General features: G+C 44.5%; 1 protein-coding gene across 1 annotated transcript; it reads left to right on the top strand.

Moving 5' to 3' along the window:
- Positions 1-204: 204 nt before the first annotated feature.
- rftn2 (raftlin family member 2) lies at positions 205-21,363 on the top strand. The gene is made up of 9 exons (XM_041951203.1): positions 205-548; positions 12,665-12,845; positions 14,332-14,440; positions 14,885-15,059; positions 15,396-15,614; positions 17,366-17,472; positions 17,785-17,888; positions 17,996-18,077; positions 19,513-21,363. Exons 1-9 carry the CDS (start codon positions 410-412, stop codon positions 19,714-19,716), a joined length of 1,320 nt encoding a protein of 439 aa, XP_041807137.1. The 5' UTR covers positions 205-409; the 3' UTR covers positions 19,717-21,363.
- Positions 21,364-21,508: the final 145 nt, after the last annotated feature.

Raw genomic sequence — 21,508 nt, forward strand, 5'->3', positions numbered from 1 at the left:
GGATATTCTGCGTTAAGATTGTTTTCGTCAATATCTTATTTTGAAATTTAGAGAGGAAGTTGTGTGATCCTCGCTAGCTTGATTGTAGGGAAAACTTTGTTTCCAGGGCGCGCGCTCCTCCTCTCCACGCTTCTGACCCGCGGCCACATCAGCGGGACACTTTTTCAAGAAACAGCCCCCTCATGGAGCAGCACTTCACGCTGCTCTCCGCTTCTTAAACTGGGAGGTTTGTCGTTGTTCCAGAGCACTCAGAGGGATTAACCCGGAGGACGGAGGAGGGATGGAGCGGTCCAGCTAAAGAGTTGTAGGCGCAGAGAAGCTCAGTCCGTCGGTCTGTCGGCTGCAGGCAGAGCGGCTCCTCCGGTGCTCCCACCGCGCTGAGCGAGCGGCTGTCCCCGCCTCGGAAGCCATGGGCTGCGGCTTGCGAAAACTGGAAGACCCGGAGGACAGCAGCCCCGGGAAAATCTACTCCACCTTAAAGAGACCACAAGTGGAGACCAAGACGGATACTGTGTATGAGTATGTGCTGCTGGACTTCAGTTTGGAAGGTAACGTGAGGCTCTGATCGTCCTGGATGAGTAATGTTGCCACGGTACTAGTTCTAACTGCCTCTCTGTGTTTCTGTTAATGAGAGATGTTTGGGTGATAGACTGTCGGTCAAACAGCTCACGTGGAGCTGAAGTGATAAGTTGATCAGGAAAATAATTATTCATTTCACTCGCTTTTCAAACAAAAATGACTCCAGGTGTTCAGATGTGAGAGTTTGATTCTTGTCTTGGTCATTCGTCATAGACATGTATGTTTCAAATATTGATGGGACAAAACAAGTAATAATAATATCAATATTTTCTGAGGCTTAATGATAAATCAGTGAAATAATGGTCAGATTGATCAGTAGTGAAAGTGATCATTAGTTTACAGACCAATTAATCAATTTATCAGAAAAAAATCAGATTAAAGAATAATGTTTAGTTGCTCTACAGCACTTTGCATTTATAATTAGAGCATTCCATCTGGATTAAAGGAAGCTGTCGCTATTTAGTCATAATGGATCACCTTCAGTCGACCCCTCTTAAAAATATTATATGGTATTAACCAAAAGGCCTAAAAGTGGCCCAGTGTGCTCCTCCTTCAGGCCAAACTTTCCTCCTTGTTTGTTCAGCCTTAAAATGTCCCTCAGCAGCAGCCATCCTGCTGGTGGTACAGTGTCACTGTATTATTCACTAAGGGGCTGTTTTTCCGTATAGCCAAGTGAGGCGCAGTCAGTCTCCAGATCACATTTTCTACAATATGGGCGGGACCCTGTCAAATTGTTACTAATCACATGTGTGTATCAGGACAGCATCCAACTCCAGACCTTTCCTAGCAACAGGGCTGTCTGCTCAGCCTATCTAGAAATAGGTCACCCGAGGTTTTTCCTTTGCTCGTAGTGCTTCTCTTCATGGCACACACATGGACACACAGTCAGTCTCTCTCTCTCTCTCTCTCTCTCTCTCTCTCTCTCTCTCTCTCACACACACACACACACACAGACTCCTTCCCATGTGGTAGGCATGCAGCAAAATACAATACCCTCCCAGAGAAAAGCCCACCTGCTGTGATATGGAATCTAATTTGAACATGTGTGGTAATCTGGATGGCCGAGGGTTTCCATTTTTCAAGGATAATCCCTTCATCTGGTCCTCAGACTGATGCTTTGACTGTGACCTATTTGGAAGGCAGCGGTGATTAAGTTCTGAATGGGGGCCTAACATGGTAACAGCAGGCCAACACGATAATGAATCGTGGAGGAAAGTGCTGCGTTCCAAATTAAGGGGCTCGGGGAAGTAAAGTGCGTATACCGCCCTCTAATGTCTTTCGGATTGTCCAACATTGAGTGTGGAGTGTCCAGTCCCGTCTAGCCAATCAAGCTGCTTGCGCTGGAAGTGAGTTCACTTCGTCAAATGAAGCTCACTTCAGGTGAAGGTTTTGATTTAGTGGTTTGTGACGTCATCAGCCATCGATGTAATTTGCAAATGTCAAACATGTTTTAAAACGTCTTCATGAGCTTGAGTGGCAGCTGGGTGTGAACATCTGGGATCAGACTCTTTACATATCACACTGTCACTCACTGACCCAGACTGGAATGTGTTCATTTTCTATCAGTTGATTGTTCACTTTGATTTACTGACAATGGGCTAATCCCAGAGACCTAGGTGATATATTCATATTGCTTGTTTTATCCAGCCAGCAGTCCAAAATCCAAAAACATTCAATTTCAGTTCACACATAGCAGAGAAAGGAGCACATTCTCACATTTGAGAAGCTGGAACCAGAGAATGATGTTTTCTTGATAATGACTTAAACAGCGAAGTTTGAGGACTAATTGATAATTAATTATTATTAATTTACTGGCAGTTGACTAATTCATTAATCCAGAAATTGTTTTAGTTCTCACAAGAATCCAAAATTGGATTTTTACCCAATTTCCCAGCTGGCGGTTGAAATTGACCCTGACAGACAGAGGCTGCTGAGTGTCACTGTCATTGGCTGAACTGACAGAAGGTGGTGGCGGCAGGTCACATCAGCTGTCACTGATGAATGGTCATCCTGTGACCACGCTGGCGGCAGGTTGTTTGTGGTTGGTGTCTCTGTGGAGCCAGCGACTGTACTCAGCTCATCGTTTGTGCGAGAGGAAGCTTGACTCTGTATCACCACTGTGCTACTGCCAGTTGTGACTGATTGTGACTTTCTGTTGTGCCAACTAATCACTATGTCTTGCTAGATTTTCTCCTGAGCGGATCGCTTCATGTCGCTGTCAGGAGTCCCTCCTCCATTAATCTTTCATCCGTATCACATCAGTAATGTACAGTTTATTAACATTCATTCTGGAACCAGGACTGACAGTGTTTTGACCAGCTGGTTTGCATGTCAGGTTAAAGAGTGAGTGCCGTCACAGAGCCTGGTGACCTGTGACAGCAGCGATCGCTCCTCTGCTGTGTGCTGGACTGCAGCGTTTTTCTGAAGTGTTCCTTCTCTTTGTGCCTGTCACCGGCGGGGAGTCACGGGTTCTGCTCTCAGACAGACTTCTAAATACGATACTTCAGACCGGGTGTGTGTATGTATGTGTGTGAGTTAGTCATAGACTCCACCTCAGACAGCCGGTGTTTACCACCAGTAGTCAGACTGGGGCATGAATTCGGGATAGATTTCAAACTCTTGTCAACAGTATCCAGCTGTGAGCGTACCTGCAGATTATCATGACAGCACTCGTCACTCATCACTAACCACCAAACCTTCCAAACGAGGCTTCACTATCACCCTCTCAGTATACAGCTGCGGGGACGTGCATGATTGGGCAACTGGTCTATGATCAACTGGTCTGTGGTTGACTGGTGAAAGTATTCCACTTACAGTGTTCATTTTAGATCTTTTCACACATGACAACACATGGAAAAGAAATGTAAAACTACAGTATTCAATCTTTTTTGCATTCTGCTGTGATAGTGTACTTTGTCTTGAGGTAACCCGACTGCCTCTAGCTCGCTACCTGAGGCTGGTGCTGCGTGCACACTGAAATCAGTGGCAGGTAAAAGAAAGTCATGAACTTCTAGAAACGCAATGCACGCATCGCTGGAGGGTTAATTTTGCGTTTTAGACGTTTGCATAGCAGCTAACAACATCAGCTTTTGTGTAGCTGGCTCCAGAGCAAAGGAGCTTTTAGCTAAATAACAACTGGAAGTAAATGTGTTTTGAGGCGTTCATCTGTAGTGTGCTTTTCATACAGTTTCATATAGTTACCAACATCTACTGGACTGATTTGATTGGATAATAATCAAATAATAATCATTTTCATCTGCTCACAGTGATCATTTTTGAGCCAGGTAGATGCAATCACAGAGAAAAACAACAGACTAAATGCATTTCTGCCATGTGAGTAAATGTGGGTAAAAATGCAGGTTTAATGTGCAGGGTTTCTGTCTTCCTGTGTGTGTGTGTGGTCATCACTGAATTGAAATGAGTGAAAAGGCTTCATAACTGGCACAGCTAAAGATAAACTGGGAGTGATTCCAGTCTCTATTAGTCATGTGCAGTTTGGTGATGGCTGGCACCCTCAGAGGCATTTCTTTCTTTCTTTCACAAGTAACCTCATTTAATGATTTGGGAAAAAAAGTAGGTGTTAAATATGTCCTGGTTTAGTCAGTCACGATCTTCTGGCCAAATGAAAGATGATAAAGACCCTCAAAAAGCCAATCTGTGCTACTAAATGTGTGTTTTCTGGCTGTAAACGAGATTTAAAGCAGACTGCATTCTCACTTCAGATGAGGCTCTGTAGGGTTCGCTGTCCATTTTGAAATAGAGAGGATATCTGATGTGTTCCCAGATTCACTCAGGGTGTCCTCACCTCCCCGACGGAGCCCTGTCCGGGAAAATAAAAATACCCACTGATTAAACAGCACCAAGCAGGAAAGATGCTAAAGTTTCCTGAAATAATTAAATCAACACAAGGGCTATAACGGTTTGTGTATCCGTGCAGAACCGTCACAGAGCGCAGGTCCAAGTCCTTGTCCAGGTCCAGGTCCAGGTCCAGATGCAGGCGTTGCATACCAATACCCAAAAATACTGGCCCCAACACAGTTAATGTGGAACCAATTGCGACTTCTACCGAGAAACTTTCAGCCGTACGCTGTTCGCATGTGCTGAGGTTAGCACAGCAAGCTGACAGGCAGGTTCGTGGGTCACACTGAGGCCAGCCCAAATGGAGCTGGAGCTCCAAGACCTGCCCGCGCCCATAGCTAGTTTAGCAACATGAGCAATGTGGAAAGAGTCGTGGATGAGACGAGCACGGTGTGGCAGCGTTGCTCCGCTGATTTGCAACACGTAAATGTTTTGTTTGTTATTTTTCTATTCCTTTTGTATTTTCAGTTTTGTAGTGTAAGAGGTGCCAGGGAGCAAAATGCTACCTCAGTGCCCAGCAAGAGGATTTTGTGTGTCTTTGACACTTGCACATCTGTTGAAAAGAACTGAAAAGGAACTTATCCTTATGCATTTGTTTTGTTCTCCACTGAACTGAACTCACACTGAACTGTGACTCCTAAACAGGGGTGTGAACTCAACTGTTGCTTCCGTCTAGTTACACTCCTAATTAACACTGGCCTAATGTGTCTTGGTTGCCACGGCACCTTGTTGATGTAGCAGTGTGGTTAAAAACTACTATTGTTGAACACCGGGCAGACGCCGCACAGATTCAGCCTGATTTTAGACCTGGATTGGTCGGCCTAGACTAACTTACAATCAGGCTGAATTTCTGACATGCAGTTTGAGTGGGGGGTCACGAGACCTGACTAATTGTCTAAATGGTCAGCGATGTGGCTTTAGGATGATCGGTTGGATTCTGTGCTAACCCTCAGTGTGAGCACCTCGTCGTGGCTGGCCGATTGATCCGTATGGCGTTAGCGTGGAAGCTGCAGGTTCTCTCAGAAAGGCTGATTATAAAGTGCAGTCTGAGTGAACACGACACACAGTGTCTGCCCAGCATCAGTCGGCTGATTGAGTTTGTTCAAGGAGAAGGTGTCAGAGTCAGCAGTCTGCAGCTTTGAGGCTGGATGTTTTGGAGTATTAATAACACATCTGTCAGTACGTTCCATCCCTGATGAGCACCTGGCCAACAGATGCCTTACAGTTCAGAGAGGTCTTTATATCTTCCCACATATCTTGTTGGACTGCTTTTCCGTAACGGCGTTCGTTGAGGCAGGTTTCACCACCGGCAACCCTTTTTGTTGTACAGTCTCTGTGGAGTTTCTGACCTCTAGTAGCACTACGCAGCAATGTTTTTATAAATGGTTCCCTGTGTAATTGTCATGTCTTGCACACATACCAGCACGCAGCGACGAGCGGTGGGTGATATAACCTAAAACTTACACCATATAAAAATGTTGCTATATTAGGTCATGTAAGAAATGAAGAGAACGTAATATAACCTCTTTTAAAGCTCTCTGCCTAATGCTGATGACTCCCAGTACTTTGCATCAGGTAGATTAATGTGGATAAACCTGCCATTACATGACGCTGGAGATAAGACTAATTTTTGGTTTTTACAGATTTTCACCAGAAAGTGTCCAAATTTCTTTATATCACAGCAAAGTCGCTAATTTCTGAAGTTTGCAGCAACCAAGAAAGACCCACATTGCCGTTATAAGAATCCACATCATATTACTCCACCCTTCTCTGGCCTTGCATTGTGTTTCTGCGCATGCACGCACATGCACACACACACGTACGCACGCACACACACACACACACACACACACAGACCATCCCCTGTGTATGTCACATTGTCCAGTAGCAGCAGTGCTCCCGGTTAGCTTGGCCTCATTTTGCTGTGACTGAGAGGAGAGTGGACGTGGGGCCTGCAGCCAGAGGCGGCACCTGGCTCATACTTCCCCCGAGCTGAGCGCTGATAGCTGGGCTCATGAGAGAGCAACAAGCCGTGGACTCTAAAGGGGTTTTTATAGGTACTGATCTTTTTTTGGAGCTCTGTCCAGTGAACGGCCTCTGACTTCGTTGAGTTGAAGAAGTCACTCTGTTCTCTGAGTACAGCCACAGAAATTTTGGAATCACTTTTCTCTTCCACGTTTTTGATTTGATCTCAGAGCAGTAATTGAGGAATTACTGTTCACCTGATTAACATGTAGCTTCTCTGACCCGCACATTCAGTTATCTCGACAGAAACTAAACCAAACACAGCACAGGCGATGATGGAGAGCAGATGGGACGGGATGTTAAACTGCTTTTGTGGGTGGAGTTCCGCAGTCGAATCGAGGGTCTAAGGACAGAGGGTGTGAGTGTAGAGCCCCTTGAAGCAAATTGTGATTCATGATATTGAGCTATATAAATATAATCGACTTTAATTTTACTCATGTGCCACCATGAGGTTGACATTTATGTATTTGAGTCATATTTCTCAACAGGGTTGGATGGATGGATTATTTAGCACACACACACAATTAGCAATTAGCTAATCCTGTGAGGACAACAAAATCCTGTTTCTTCACCCTGAGGCTAGCGTGGCAGAATAATAGCTGTGGCTTGGACCTCCCTACGCATGGAGCAGTGTCATGCAAAGACTTGAACTGGGCTATGAAGGGAATCACGGATAAGAGGATGATATGTAGGCTGCACGCTGATGGCAGGTCAGGACTAGATGGAAAGATGGAGGATGCAAAGGGATTTGCGAGTGGAGAGATGGTGTAACCTGAGGTGACATGTATTCATCGCTGCTTGGATGAACTGAGAGAAGGAAGAATGAAAAGGCAGTTGGAGAAAACTGGGAGGAACTGCAGGCTTCTAGATAAGCTCACTGTCCTGGTTGTTAAAGAGTATCTATCTGCCTGCCAGTACTCTTATTTTGAGAGATGAGTGCAACTTTCAGTAATCTCTGACTAATCTGAGAATCTAATGATGGATTATTTCAGATTTAAGTCAGTATTTTGATTATTAAATTTAGAGGAGATTTGAAGGGTAGTGCAAATCAGTACAAACCACAACACACACAGGAGGATGGTAAGGAGGCGGCACACTGATGGCAGGTCAGGACCGGATGAATCACTGATACAAAGGGATACTCCGTAATCAATTATCTTGGATGGCAGTCTGTGCCTTGCTTTGGTCCAGACTTTTGGATGGATTGCCATGAAATAAATTGTAATCTAACCATGATTCTTTAAAGTGGCAATAATCATAGTGTTTCTAATAACAGTGTCTGAAATGACGATGTTAAATCATATGAAAGATGTCGCTCGTAGTGTTGGACCTACAGAGAATGGTCAGCTGAATCTGCAGCTCCCTCTGCTTGTATGGAGCTGTACAGTGAGTACCAGCTCATTATTTTGGTATCTGGGCCACTACTCTCTTGTCTTGTTCACGCTCACTGCTCTCATGGTGTTTTCTGAACTAAAAAGCGTGGATATTGGACTTACATTCTAGCCTTATGCTAACATTATGACTTACGTTGTCTAAGTGTGATGTTACAGATTTGGAGCTCTGTGTTAATAGAGATGCAAACAAACTGTCTGTATCTTCTTTTAAATTAACTGAATTGATTTTATTCAGATGTACTGTGCTGTTGATCTTGTTATATTGTGTACCTGTTTAACAATATATGCCAGCAAATCTGGCCCAATCGAAAGAGATGTGACGTCAGGTCACTGATTAATTGTTATTTTGGCATTGTTCTGGAGCTCTGACTTGAAGAAAATCAGACTTTTGAGTGATACGTTTGAACCTTGATCTAAACAATATGAATGAATGGCATGATACCTGCTAAACATCAGCATGTTAGCATTGTCAGCTTGAGCATGTTAGCATGCTGATGTTAGCATTTAGCTGAAAACACCACGGTGTTTAACTACAACCACACAGAGCTGCTTGTTTTTCCTGCGAGTGTCACTCCTTGCAATGCCTTTAAACCCTCCTCCTCCCTCCCTCCCTCGCCCTCCCAGCTCTGTCACGCCTCTCAGTTGTTGCTCAACTGCTCTTCAGTCCTTAAACCCCCCCCCCCCCCCCCCCATCCCATCATGCCAGTTCCCACCTATCCATAATCCTCTACTTCTCTTCCCTCTTTTTTACCCTCTTTGCTGGTTCTCCCTTCTTCCTCTCCTCCTCCTCCTCCTCTTTTATTCCCCCACACAGCACTGAACAGAGGCCTCAGTGTGCGGGTTGATGGGGCCAGTGGCAGCAGGATGGGAGGGGGTGTGAGGGCTGAAAGCAAGGGAGGGGAAGAGCAAAAGGCTGCAACAAAAGCCTTGGTTAGAGGTGTGCATGTGTGTGTGTGCGTGTGTGTGCGTGTGTGTGTGTGTGTGTGTGTGTGTGTGTGTGTGTGTGTGTGTGTGAGACACACCATGGCTCCTGACTGAGCCACTGACTGCAGCGGAGTTGCCTGATTCCAGTTTGACCCTCCAGACAGTGTCAGTGATCCGCGTTTGACTCGACCGGCTCTGTTCTGACAGGAACTGGTCTGAAAAGTTGCACGTCCACAGTGCGGCATCAACTGTGTCCACCAGCTGCAGCATGTGAGCCTGCGTTAAATTTAAATTCACCTCAAGCGTTTGGAGTGGGGTTCAAACCCACAGGAATGCCAGTAAACTGTAGCTATGTTTGCCCGGCCCCTGCTTTAGTGGTGTCAATGAGGTTCTGGTGGTCTTTAGGCTCATAATGGAGCCAGACAGCCCATTCAGAGGCTGCAGGGATCTCAGCTATGTGCTGGTCTCCCCGATCTCCGGGCTGTTTGTTCGTGAGAATGTGGGGGGTTGTAGTGAAGAATGCTCTCTCTCTCTCTCTCTTGCTCTCTCTCTCTCTCTCTCTCTCTCTTGCTCTCTCTCTCTCTCTCTCTCTCTCTCTCTCTCTCATACACAGTCATTTAGTACATTATGAGTTTAAATATAATAAATTGTGCATTTTGGATGCAGCAAGATTCACATAATGAAAAATTTGGAGCGAGACAAGAAAGAGCGTGTGTGTGTGTGTGTGTGTGTGAGGGCGCATGTGTGTGCTGCAGAGCCAACAGAGTGAGGACATTTTTGGAAAGTGAGGACATTTTGGCTGGTCCTCTCAGCTTCAAAGGGCTGTTTGAGGGTTCAGACTTGGTTTTAAGGGTTTGGTTAGGATTGGGTTTAGGTTTGGGTAAGGCATTTAGTTGTGATGGTAAAGGTTAGGGTAAGGGGCAAGGGTATACATTGTGTGTGTGTGTGTGTGTGTGTGTGTGTGTGTGTGTGTGTGTGTGTGTGTGCGTGCGCGCGCGCGCGCGCGCGCGCGCGTGTGTTGTGCATTGGGCCTCACAGCCAAGCCCCTCTGTGAACAGCCACTCTTTGTGGACACAGGAAGTGTGGTGATGGTCACAAGGATTTGCAGCCAGGGTTTCAAGAAAAGCAACACAACACTCAACCAGCACACAACTCTCAACACTGACTGTACTCCTTATTCCTGGAACTGCTGAGGAAATGAAAGAAATGAAATATGAGCACAGTCCTCTAATTGTGTTAATTTAATTGTAGAAAATATTGACAAAGCTGTGATGTACATCGAGTCCTGAATCTGCGTCAGAATTCATACAGTCATGCTGTAAAGTCCTGTCCAGATCACACATCACAGCGTAGTACAAGGATGATTGTGGACGATTTCAAGTGATGCAAGCTACCAAATTAACACACACACACACACACACACGGGCGTGGTTAAGGGGCTAGGGCAGTTAGCTAGAAGAGCGGGAACCTCATAATTGTACTGAAAGCATATTAAAATGGATGCAAAAATAAAAAAAATACAAATAAATGAATACAAAATACACATCCAAGTTATGGCCAGTGGAATTCATCATTTTGTCGTAGCACAGAGAACATTTGCTCAAAATGTTGGAGCTGTTGTAGTTTGTGTCCAACAGAAATGCTCCAAACTGAAAATGCTTCAGCAGCCGTGGAAGGAAAGTGACATATGTGACGTACATACATAAAAAAACAAACAAATATAAACAATCTCAACTCAAAGTCCTGACCAGCTATTTCTTTAACTTTCAACCACATCACACAATCTTCATCAGTGGATGCAGTTTGCTCAGTTCTCACTGAGCTGGACCTGTTGACAGGTGAGCTCAGATGGAAGTCAAGGTAAAATCATTGTGCACCTGCGATCATTTCTGTTGAAATGAAAGTTAACTTTACACAACAGGTGACAGCATGATGAGGTTGGTGTTTAAAGAATGGCATTATTAAAGCATTAGACTGAAGAATGCATTGAAAGACAAAAGTAAAAGACAAAAGCAACTGAATTGTCTTAGCTTTGGTTAGCTGGGCACGTCCACTTTGAAGTCTAAGTATCCAGAGTAACATGTGACAACTTTACAATGCAACCATCCCACGTAGACAAGATCATAAACAGCACTCCAACCTGAAGAAACCCACAAGCCCACTGCCACCTGTGTAACACTGGTTACTCTTAGCATTAACTAGAAACTTGGCTGTGGGGAACGCCAGAGCACAGGCTTCATCTGTGTCGCCGCTGTGTTTGTCCGCTTCAGCAGCAGGACAACTGAACACTGCCAACAAATGCTGCGATACATCACCTCACTATTTGCATCACATCACTCTGCCAGTATTAACCATCACTCACACTACAGGCAGGGGGCACCATATTGGGATTATAAAGAGTAAGGATTACACAAAATCAATTAGACGTTATTGACAACTATTTTGTTAATTGATTAATTGTTCAACCCAGTGAACACAAATGCTAAATATTGCCTAGCTAGTCTTTTTTTATTTGTTTTCAAACTGTATACGTCAGTTAAAAAATGTCACCTTGGGCTCTGTGATACTGTGATGGTCGTGTTTAACCGTTTTCTTCCATTTTATAGCCTGATAATCAGTCTGAGAGAATCAGCCAGAGTTGGCTTGTTTTTTGATCTTTTTGGTTGTTTTCCTGTTTTGTCTGCTTCTTGAAGGAAATGTTAGGGTTTGTTTTCCTGCTCTGTTTGCTTTTTGAAGGAAATGGTAGGGTTTGCTGCTTCTTGAAGGAAATGTTAGAAGAGGCTGTTAAATCTAGTCTGTGGTTTAGGCCTCCACCTTCAGCACCTTCTAAATTTTCCATTGTCTTCTTCTGTTCTTCCTAGCGGTTAGCAGTAGCATTAGCAATAGTTAAATGGTAGCATCGGTACTGGCCACTACCTGGAGCATCTCTGGGTCAGTTGAACGTGGCGGTGCTGTTTGGATTGTGTAGGAGCAGTGTGAACTGGCACTAGGGGGGGTGACTCTGGGACGCCGGAGTTCACTGCCTAACCTCCTGGAGGTGTAGTGGGACTAAGTAGGCGAAACACTGTTGAAGGGAGGTTTCCACCTGATGACCCCCAGAGACGTGTTAGGAATCACTGCTCTTTGGCAGGTATAGAGGCAGATTAGAGCTCCAAGGTTCTTCACTGAGAATGAATCCTCTTTTTGAGCACAAGTATCTTGTGTTTAAATTAACTGAATAGCTGTGTGTGTGTGTGTGTCAGTTTCAGAGCCACACCTTTTGCAGTGGTCCGAAAACCAGTCTCACAACATCAGACATCACAGCTGGGGGAGCAGCACTAAAAATATGCACATACTTTGTGTGTGTGTGTGTGTGTATACATATAAATAACCTTTTACGTAAGAGTGCGGTGATGCGGTGTTTCCCTCAACATGCCGGGGCCGGTGGTTGTTCTTTTCATGGCTGTCACAGCACAGACAGACCTTACATCACTCTTTGAGGACATTAAAAGTCTCGGACCAAGCATGCATGCTTTCCTCTCATCAGTGGCAATGACAATAGTGATGTTAAAGTCATTACACAGGGGTGGGGAGGTGGGGAGGTTGGAAGGCTAAAAACAGGACAGTGAATTAAGAGTCTGCTGCTGGAAAAGGGCAATGAACTCAGAAGCCAGCTAAAGCTTTTCCATGAATGCATCATCCCACCACACTTTACAACTAATCTGCTCTTTTAACTTCAAGCCGACTGTTCAAATAGAGAAACACAAAAATACCCCCCAAAAATCTTGTTTTGCCAGATGCCACAATAACTTCTATGCAGTGGGGGGGGCATGGCCTGAAATGCATGTGTGCTACAATCTGTTTTACTGACTTGTTTCCGACCAATCATTTCTCCATGCGTGCAGGTAGCCGTCCAACGGTGCAGTATGTGGCTTCACTGTCCGAGCTGCCCCAGGCCCTGCAGCCCTACTATACACAAGGCTACGTCCTGGCCGCCTTGCACCCCATCATCCTGTCTGTGGGCCGAACCCGCTCCCTGCCCTACAGCCTGCTCTACCGCGCCATCCTGGCCCGTCCAAGACCCAGGTACACACACCCTAACCCTGTTTTACACTTTAAACCCAAAATCAAGCTCTAATTTTCAGAATTTCTTTTTTTCTCTTCATCTAAATCGAGACATATAAGCAAACACACATATTTATGAACTAACCAGCAGTGTGTTTGAGATTGAGATCTCTTTTGAAGAGAGCTAAAGCTTTGAAATCATGTCCTGTAGTTACAAGGTTGAAATTAGGGGAGGAGGTAAGGAAGTTCATCCATCTGTGTGATACAGAGAGCAATGATGAGTACCAAATGTGTCGTCAGCGCAGAGAGCGTCATGCACTGTGGTATATAGAGTTCAGCGATAGCTCAACAATAGTTTTATGGTGAAGAAAAGACAGCCTTTAATTCAAGAAAGCCTAGTTTGGTTTTGAATTTTGAGTCAAATGTTGAATATAATTCTTTAGAAAGAGTGATGTGGATAGCATTTATAGTTTAAAGGTTTTAAGTGCTCTTGGCAGGTCAGTCAGAGACTCTGCTGGTGGATGTGGACAATACCATGTACTTGAAGATGAGCTTGGGCTGACTGATTGGGTGTAATAATGTTATTTGTGTATAATGTAAATAGTGCTGGACCAGGAATGGAGCCCTGTGGCACACCATCCCTGATGGCAGGAGGGCTCGACACAGCACCGTCAGCCTCAACAGTCTGAGTTCTCTGTGTCAGATCATGTGCTTTTGAGTGGTCAATAAAGATGACTGCATATAAACTGTGTGTGCCTGCCCCCATCTGCCACACATGCCTTCACACTGTGCCCACATGTTCACCACCGTACTGTCAAGTAAAAAGATGAATGATAGATGAAGTCAGCTGCATATTTAATGCAGAGCCATGGTAGGAGGTCAGACTGGTGTGCCTGGAGGAGGGGGAGACTTGTTTTGGTTTGACTTCGTCCTTGTGTCTGCCATGATTACTATTGGCTAGAAATCCACCCAACAACAGGGATCCCACAACGGCCAATGGAAATGAAGTGTCTCTGATCTCTGAGGTTTGATAGGTTGGGATACCGCAACTCTGATGCTAATTTAGATTTCATAAGATGACGATGGCTGTAGAAGGGAATTTGATATGTTAATGAAGGTATTTTTAAGCAAAGTTGAATACTGTGTGACTGTTCTGCTATTTTACAGAAGCTCCATTTAATAAGGAAAAGGCTGGATGGTGTGTATGAACCATCATCACTTCAGTCTCCTCTTCTTGTTGTTTACCCTTCACCTAATTGCTGAGACAGTAGCTGGTAGCCATCTCCTGCTGAGCCTGTAAAAGATTTATGTGTTGGTGTCTGCAGCTCTGTGACAATTACAACTGAACTATGAACCCTGTAGCTGGACTGGTTCAATAGGTTTGGTGCCACTAACCCAGAAACTCCTCGCTAAAAAAAAAGAAAACCCTTCGTCAAACACTGTTACTGTGGAACTTGTCTCACTGGCTGTCTAAGAGATGTGTTTGTCTGTCTGTGTGTCCAATCAGTAAGCAGACGGCGTCCATGTGCCACAGTGTGCCAATGTTGAAGGTGGAGGAGTGGCCATTACCTGGAGAGTCACTGACGGGTGACACGGTCAGAGCGCTCATTGACAGGGTCAGTAATATTTACTGCAGCTTAGAGCCTCACAAATAAATCAGCTCATGGGCTGGCAATCCCCCGAGGGGTCCCGAGATAAGTGAGTCATCATCAGATGATTAAAGCACTGAAGAGAAAAATCTGTATACTTTCATCCCTCTAGGCCTCTGAAGCTGTCAAATAAGTATAATACTAGATACTTAAGTTCATTAAAAAGGGAAATATTTAATATTTTCTTATTTTAAGGCCTTTAAAGTCTCCAAAATACATCAAATACTGAATACATTCATCTTTTTAAGACTATGATTCTTAAATGAAGCTTGAAATAAGTAAAATATTGGAGAATTTCAGCTCTTCAGGTGGTGACCTGTGTGGTGATTAGAAAGTGATGAAGTCTTGAACATTGCGTCATTGTAATGGTGAGCTGGATGGTTACGGTGTGGCTGCTTGTCTTTCTGGCAGGTGAACAGCAGCGCCCGCGGTGGCGTTCGATTCATCGGCTCGGTGCTCCAGCAGGTGAGCGGGATCACCAATGGCAGAGTGCATAGTCCGAAGAGGGGCTGTCGCTCCCCTCCACGCACCCCTCCTGGTACACCGCCTGGAGACAGAGAGCTGGAGGAAAACACCTACAGTCCTGGTGAGACCCTCACTGTCCATCTCATTACACTCACTCCTGTCATCGCTCTCTGTCGGTGTCTCCAACAACACCTGAGTGTCACTTTGATTTTTCCAGTGGGGAGAAGATCCACTCTGTGTCGTTGACCCAGGTTTCAGGGATTAACTGTCCTATTTTCTGTTCCGAGATTAAAACCTTTCTTTCACATTTTTAATTCTGTAAAAGCTACACTGTGTTCAGGACCTTAGAGGTAATAACCAGTATGTAGGTTAATGTAGTGCTTCCTGTCAAAGCCAATCTTGTTGACAGGCGTTCCAGTTTTCTCCTCATCCGCTCGCTCTTTCCTCCTCCCTCCAGACTTGAGATTATTGGTCTTCTTCCACTCCTGGGCTCCGGGCTGCGCTCCTCTGGACTCACTGGCCTGTCAGTACCACCAGGGGGCGCTCTCCATGCGCGTTTCCAGGAAGGGCCAGGTGGTCAGTGCCCTGGAAGCTGACTGGCTGGAGCTGACTGCCGCCTACTACCGGAAAGGCTGGTCGTTGGTGGACTCCTTCGTGTACTGGGACACACCTAAAGGTTGGTTTGATGCTGGATTGACTGTGGCTGAATTCCAGCCTGTTCAGCTGCAGTGCAGCCAGCACTGTGGAGGAATCATATGCATCACATCGGCGGTGCACCTGAATGCCGTCTCCTGACCAACTATCACTGGTCTTTTCACTCAAGCTCAGCTTAGACTCCAGCATTTTAGCCATGCTAGCCGTATGACTGTACTGAATGACTGAAACGTCTCAGTGATGAAGAGGTGGATTGCTATTGTCCAATCATTGGTGGCTCTGTGAGGATGTAACAACAGGCGATCTCCTTACTTTGTGGTGTGTTGACAACTGTTCAGGATGAGTTGTAATCATTTCGTTGATGCCTTACTTGACTTCTCATGTAGCACCGGCATCAGGTCGAAATGTCATTTTGTCCCACACTCCCACAGTTTATGACCGAATTGCTAAAGTTATGACAGTCCCATCAGCGTCAGCTGGACTGGACTGGAAGATGGACATACAAGTAAATGCCATACCTGCTGATTCAGCATGTTAGCATGCTGATGTTAGCATTTAGCTTAAAGCACAGCTGTGCCTACGTACAGCTTAACAGAGCTGCTATTGCAGCTGTTGACTCTTAGTCTTGTTAAAATCCTGACTGATTTTGAAATAAGCTGTCATCACACACAGGAAGGGAAGTTATCTGGTCAAGAATCACCAACATATGCTTGTTTTTGTTGCGTATGTGTGTTCCAAAAGTTTGGAAAATAGCAGTGGACGGTCTATAGAAAGCTGTCATGATTATACTTCCAGAGGCTGTTGTGCATCACCGAGCTTTTCTCACACAGATACACTCGCATCTTTCTCTCACTCTCTCACCGTGTCTGTATATTGAAGACATATCCTTGTCAGTTTGCAGATTTACAGCACTCATAAAAAGTATCCCAGAACATTTGTAGTTATAGTGTGACTTCTGTGATCAACCTAAATTATCTTGAAAATAATAATGCATGTTAGCAGTTAGCCTTTTTCATTCAGTGTGGCATGGAAAAACGATTAAATTATTAACAGATGTTTTGACAAAAAAAGATTAATTGTCCTTTTTACATTTATCATTGAATTATGATGCAATTAATGCAGTCATAAAAAAGGAAATACTATTTCGGCATTTTAGATCTTCCGTAGAGGAAAAAGAGACTGAAGAACACGAGCAGCCTTAGGTTCAAAGGGCTAAGAGTAACTGCTGTTTTTATCCTTCTTCCTCTACCCTTTGCATTTTTATCTTTTCTCATAAAACAGTGATTCACACAAACACACAAAATCAGTCACTTCCTGTTTTGGCTGTGGCTCTCCCACTGAATCTATATTTGGAGCTGTCTTCCTGACCTCGGGAACCTCACTTCCTGTTCCTCTGCGGAGTAGCTGACATCTACCTCATCTGTAGACCTCTGAGGCCTGGAATAAATGGAAATATAGACACTGACATCCATCCACAGGCAGCAACAAGAACCCTCCATACCACACTCCTCTTCTTCATGAACACATGGGAGCTCAGGCAGAGCTCAACCTATTTCTAATAACTGGGTCATTATCAACCCAATGACATGCGCTCAAAGACTTATTTCTGTATTTTCCTCACTCTTTCAGTACAAAAGGGATTTGTTATGTATCGACCATGTACTACCTGACAGTGTGAGGAATTTACTTTCCTGTGATATATAATGACAAAAACATGACAATATAGAAATGCGTGCATATTTTCCAGTGACTTTTTGTGTGTGCGTGTTTAAGGCGAGCCAGTTCCCAGATCGCTGGAGGGACTGTTTGTGTACGAGGAGAGGAGCACCTCTCCTCCTGCTAATGACACCATCGTCGTAGAGCAGTGGACTGTCATCGAGGTCAGTATGTGTGAGCGAGAGAACGCCTGAGAATTCTTTATAAGAGAAGGGGATCATTTATTAATCCCACCAAGCCTTAATCCATTCATCCAACAGGCCTACTGTTGGTCTGAATGTGGCCGAACTGAGTAAAATACTTTTTTCAAGGTTGCCTTAAATACTGGCCCGCCAAAAAAGCATGAAACCCAGCCATGATAATTCAATAACTGCTTCATCTAGATTCAGAGCTGGTTATAAGACAGACATCCTTCCTCAACAGCTGACCTATCTGTAAGTGGCTCCTATATTTGCATATATTGTGTTTGCACCCAGGGCTCTGATGTGAAAACAGACTACGGGCCTCTTCTTCACACTCTGGCTGAGTTTGGTTGGCTGCTTACGTGTGTGCTACCCACTCCCATTATCCGACACGACAGGTAGATGTAACACGCTCCGTATCCATAGCGATGTTTTTGAAAGCATCTTGCTTCGTTTGTTTGAGCCTGCTCTATAAGATGACCGTCCCTCTGTGTTGTGTGTGTAGTGATGGGAACCTGGCCACTAAGCAGGTGGTGTTTCTCCAGAGGCCGGTCAGACGTCAGGCAGCAGGACAACCGAGGAACCAGGTGAGAGGAGCACAGAGTAGAGCCTGACCAGTTTCTGGATTATTTTACACCTTTTATAAACCAACATTTTTGCCACTGTCCCCCTGAATTGAGTCACAAAGATGTGTACTGACGCCAGATAGCATACAGTGAAACATTATGTTGGGGGTGTAAAGCAATGTGAAATGGGTCACTCAGAGTGATGAACCCGGTGAGAATCATCACATGGTGTTGTTTTGGGTAGTAGCAGCAAATGCTCTAAACCCCACTGTTCACGACCTGCTCAGCACCAAGCAGCAACTAGTGGTGAACACAGTTGAGCATTTAGCAGCTAAACAGCAAAAGACCAAAAACAGAGCTAACAGGCAGTGAATATTGGGCTTATACACACCCCTACTTACCTGTCGTAATCCAATATTAGCCTGTCAATAAGCTGAGCTCAAATATAGATCATGATAAGGGACTGCACAGTGTGAAAATAAATGCCTGTACCCTCTTAGTCCTCATTTTCACATCACCCCCAATTATTATTCAAAGATTCCTGCATTCACCTTTTCCTGTAAGCAGTCGCAGTCATGATCAAAGACTTTTCCACAATCAGTTGTGTGGTATTTGGTGAAAAACAAGGCAATTATGTAGTCAGCATCAGGCATCCACAGAGGAAGGCTGATTGACAGATAGATCTTCTGGCTGAATCCCTCAGTCTGTCATGGCAGGGAAAGCCTGCTTATGAGGCTACACTGCACCCTGGTGAGCAAAGTTGAAGCTGCACTTCACTTGCTGTGACGCTGGTGCAGAAAAGTACACAGGAATAGAAATGTGAGTTTTTTACAATGGTGCTGTTTGTGGAGTACCACCTGGGGGCTGCACCACGAAGCAAGTTCAGCTTCGTGTGGCTCTCTGGATCTGGGTTTCTTGCTAATCTACTTAATATAGCACAAGATGAAACTGTGACACCTGCAGGAAAATTCATTTAGTGACGTGCAAAAAGTGATATTCAACAAGGCCATGTGTACGCAACATAATTACATAACCAATAATAATAGAATAAGAAGCTGTAGAAAGAACTGAAATAATTCCAAATATTAAAAGTGAGGCTATAAATAAGTGTGGGTATTATGTTACATATAGCTTTAGAATACCGTGAGAATTTTTTGTTTGCATATTATCAATATACACAATAAAAAGTCTGAGTAAGAAGAAAGTGACTTTATGTCTGATGAGTTCATCATTCAAAGTTTCTGTCAGTCGCTAAACATGAAAACGCAGTGATAATCATCACTTTGTATTTAGTGTCGTCATCTCTCTGTTTGTGAGAAGCTGCTGTGAATGTCGGTAATAAAATCATCTGAGCGTAGTATGCACAAACACAGAAAACGACCTTCGAGCCAGGGAAGCATTGTTCGAGGTCTGTTGAGGGGTAATGAGTGCTGCCTGTTTCCCTCCCTGTCTCCAGGCTTCGACTGTGCACGGCGACGTGTCCAGCCGCTCTGTAAGTCGTGCCGTTAGCAACCCCGTCTCTCCAGAGGAGCGGTCTCCAACTGCCGGAGGCATCGGGGGCTTTCCAGTGTTCGGTGGGGGGTACCCCAGCACCCTGTCCCACCTGGAAGAGGGGGGCTTTGAGCAGGAGGAGGGAAAAGCTGAAGTCACCTGCATGTAAGCAGGAAAAGGGATGGATGCAGCTTCCCTCCACATGCAAGCTGAGGACTTAATGTTGCTGGATGACTGAAGAGAATAACCAAGTGGACTGAAGAGTCCACAGACTGTTCATTGGCCATCACATTCATGACCCCTTCTTTTCAACAGAGACTTTAAAGTAGAAGAACTTGGCACTTTTTAAAATGTTTTTAATGAAGCCATATTGAGAGTGATGTAATATGAAGAAGTGGATCTATGTCCAAACTTTTATATAGGTTTGTTAGGGAAAGAAAATGGTCCATGGGAGACACTTTACACATTTAAATCCATTTTAGGGGCTTTTGTTACCTCTGATCAGTTCAGGTGCTCATGGGAAACTGTTACAGTATTATAAAGCACAGGCACACATTTCTGCACATTATGGAAACAGCACTAGTGGGTAAATGAGAGAAAAGGGCTCTACCTTCTTTTTGACCCAGCTCACATCTTACAATTTTGATTTGAGTTCCTACACACATTTTTGTTTCCCCTCAAGATGCTTAAACGCCTTTCCATCAACCCCCCCTTCTCTTCTCGTGTGTCAGAGTGACACAGGTCAGGCAGGGCTTGGTCCTTGCAGCTCCTCCCCTCACTGAAAGGCTGAGGCAGGATGTGAAACACCTCCAGTGGAGGTGTTTGCTGCCTCAGACAGTACATTTGTGCAAGTAGCAGTATTTCTGTGAGGGGGGTCTGGAGGATTGTAGAGTTCTGTGGAATCACAGGTGCTAGGAGTAACTTTTCAGTATTGTTAACTGGAGACATATTATTTACAACCCCTAAGCAAAGGAGTCCACAGGCCCTCCTGAAGTTTGTTCTGACGGGTGCTATTTCATCATTCTGGAAATGCTTAAGACTCTTCACGTATACATTTGAAAGTTTTATCTAAGTTTGGATCAGCCACTGTATCAGTGTACATGTTGTTTTCTTCAGTCACATTTTCAGAATTGCTGCTTGTTGCTTTACAGCTTCTATGGTACTGGCCGAACGCCTGCAGGTCTCTCTGGAATGGATGAAGATCCTCAAATGCAAACGAGCTATTATATTGAAACGATGACTGTATTTTTTTTATAGGGGGACCTCTGCCGACGTCACACATCAGAGTTTGATTATAGGTCTTAGTAATAGTGCAACAAATCCAAGTCTCTGAACTGTCAGCAGTTGAGCTGCATTGTGGGTAATGCAGGCACAAGGTTTTGATAAGGAAGAAGAATCTGTCGAATAAAGAAAGACAGTATCTCTGGTTCTGCATCAACTTCTTTTAAATGTCCAGGATGAGTCTGACAGTGTTATAGAAATGCAAATGCTGAATTGATGGAGTGCTCTTTTAATGCTATGAAAGGGGTACCGTTGATTTTCAAGGAGGACACGATCCTGTTGTATATATCTTAGGTGTTATTGTTCATAATTGCAAAAAAAGGGTTTCGCCTAATTGTGATGCATGTTCTTTTGCGGGAGGAAAGGGATGAAATGCACCGAAAGTAGTTTAGGTCTTCCATTGATGTATACACCACCCAGGTTTGAGTCGGACATGTTTTAATGGATGTATTTTAACTCCCCATCAGGGTTTACTAAATGTCAGTATTATTCCTGCCTTTCCTTTTTGGAGAGTTGTACATTTTGCTTCCTTTATAATTGGTGTTTTTTATTGTATTAAACACTTCATTCCTATGCTTTGTGAGTCGTGTCCCGTGAACAGCATCCTCTACAGTGTTCACTACAGTTATGCCTCACTCCAGTCCTACTTACTCTTGACTTGAACAGAAGTATTTAGTTTC

Source organism: Chelmon rostratus, chromosome 13 (assembly GCF_017976325.1).
Source record: "Chelmon rostratus isolate fCheRos1 chromosome 13, fCheRos1.pri, whole genome shotgun sequence".
Taxonomy (NCBI): Eukaryota; Metazoa; Chordata; class Actinopteri; order Chaetodontiformes; family Chaetodontidae; genus Chelmon; species Chelmon rostratus.

Bases quoted from the DNA above. Each gene is read 5' to 3' on its own strand.
- rftn2 (XM_041951203.1), top strand. From the start codon at position 410: ATGGGCTGCGGCTTGCGAAAACTGGAAGACCCGGAGGACAGCAGCCCC. The intron at 14,441-14,884 runs GTCAGTAATATT...TCTTTCTGGCAG, and splicing joins TCAGAGCGCTCATTGACAGG to GTGAACAGCAGCGCCCGCGG. The intron at 17,473-17,784 runs GTCAGTATGTGT...GTTTGCACCCAG, and splicing joins AGCAGTGGACTGTCATCGAG to GGCTCTGATGTGAAAACAGA.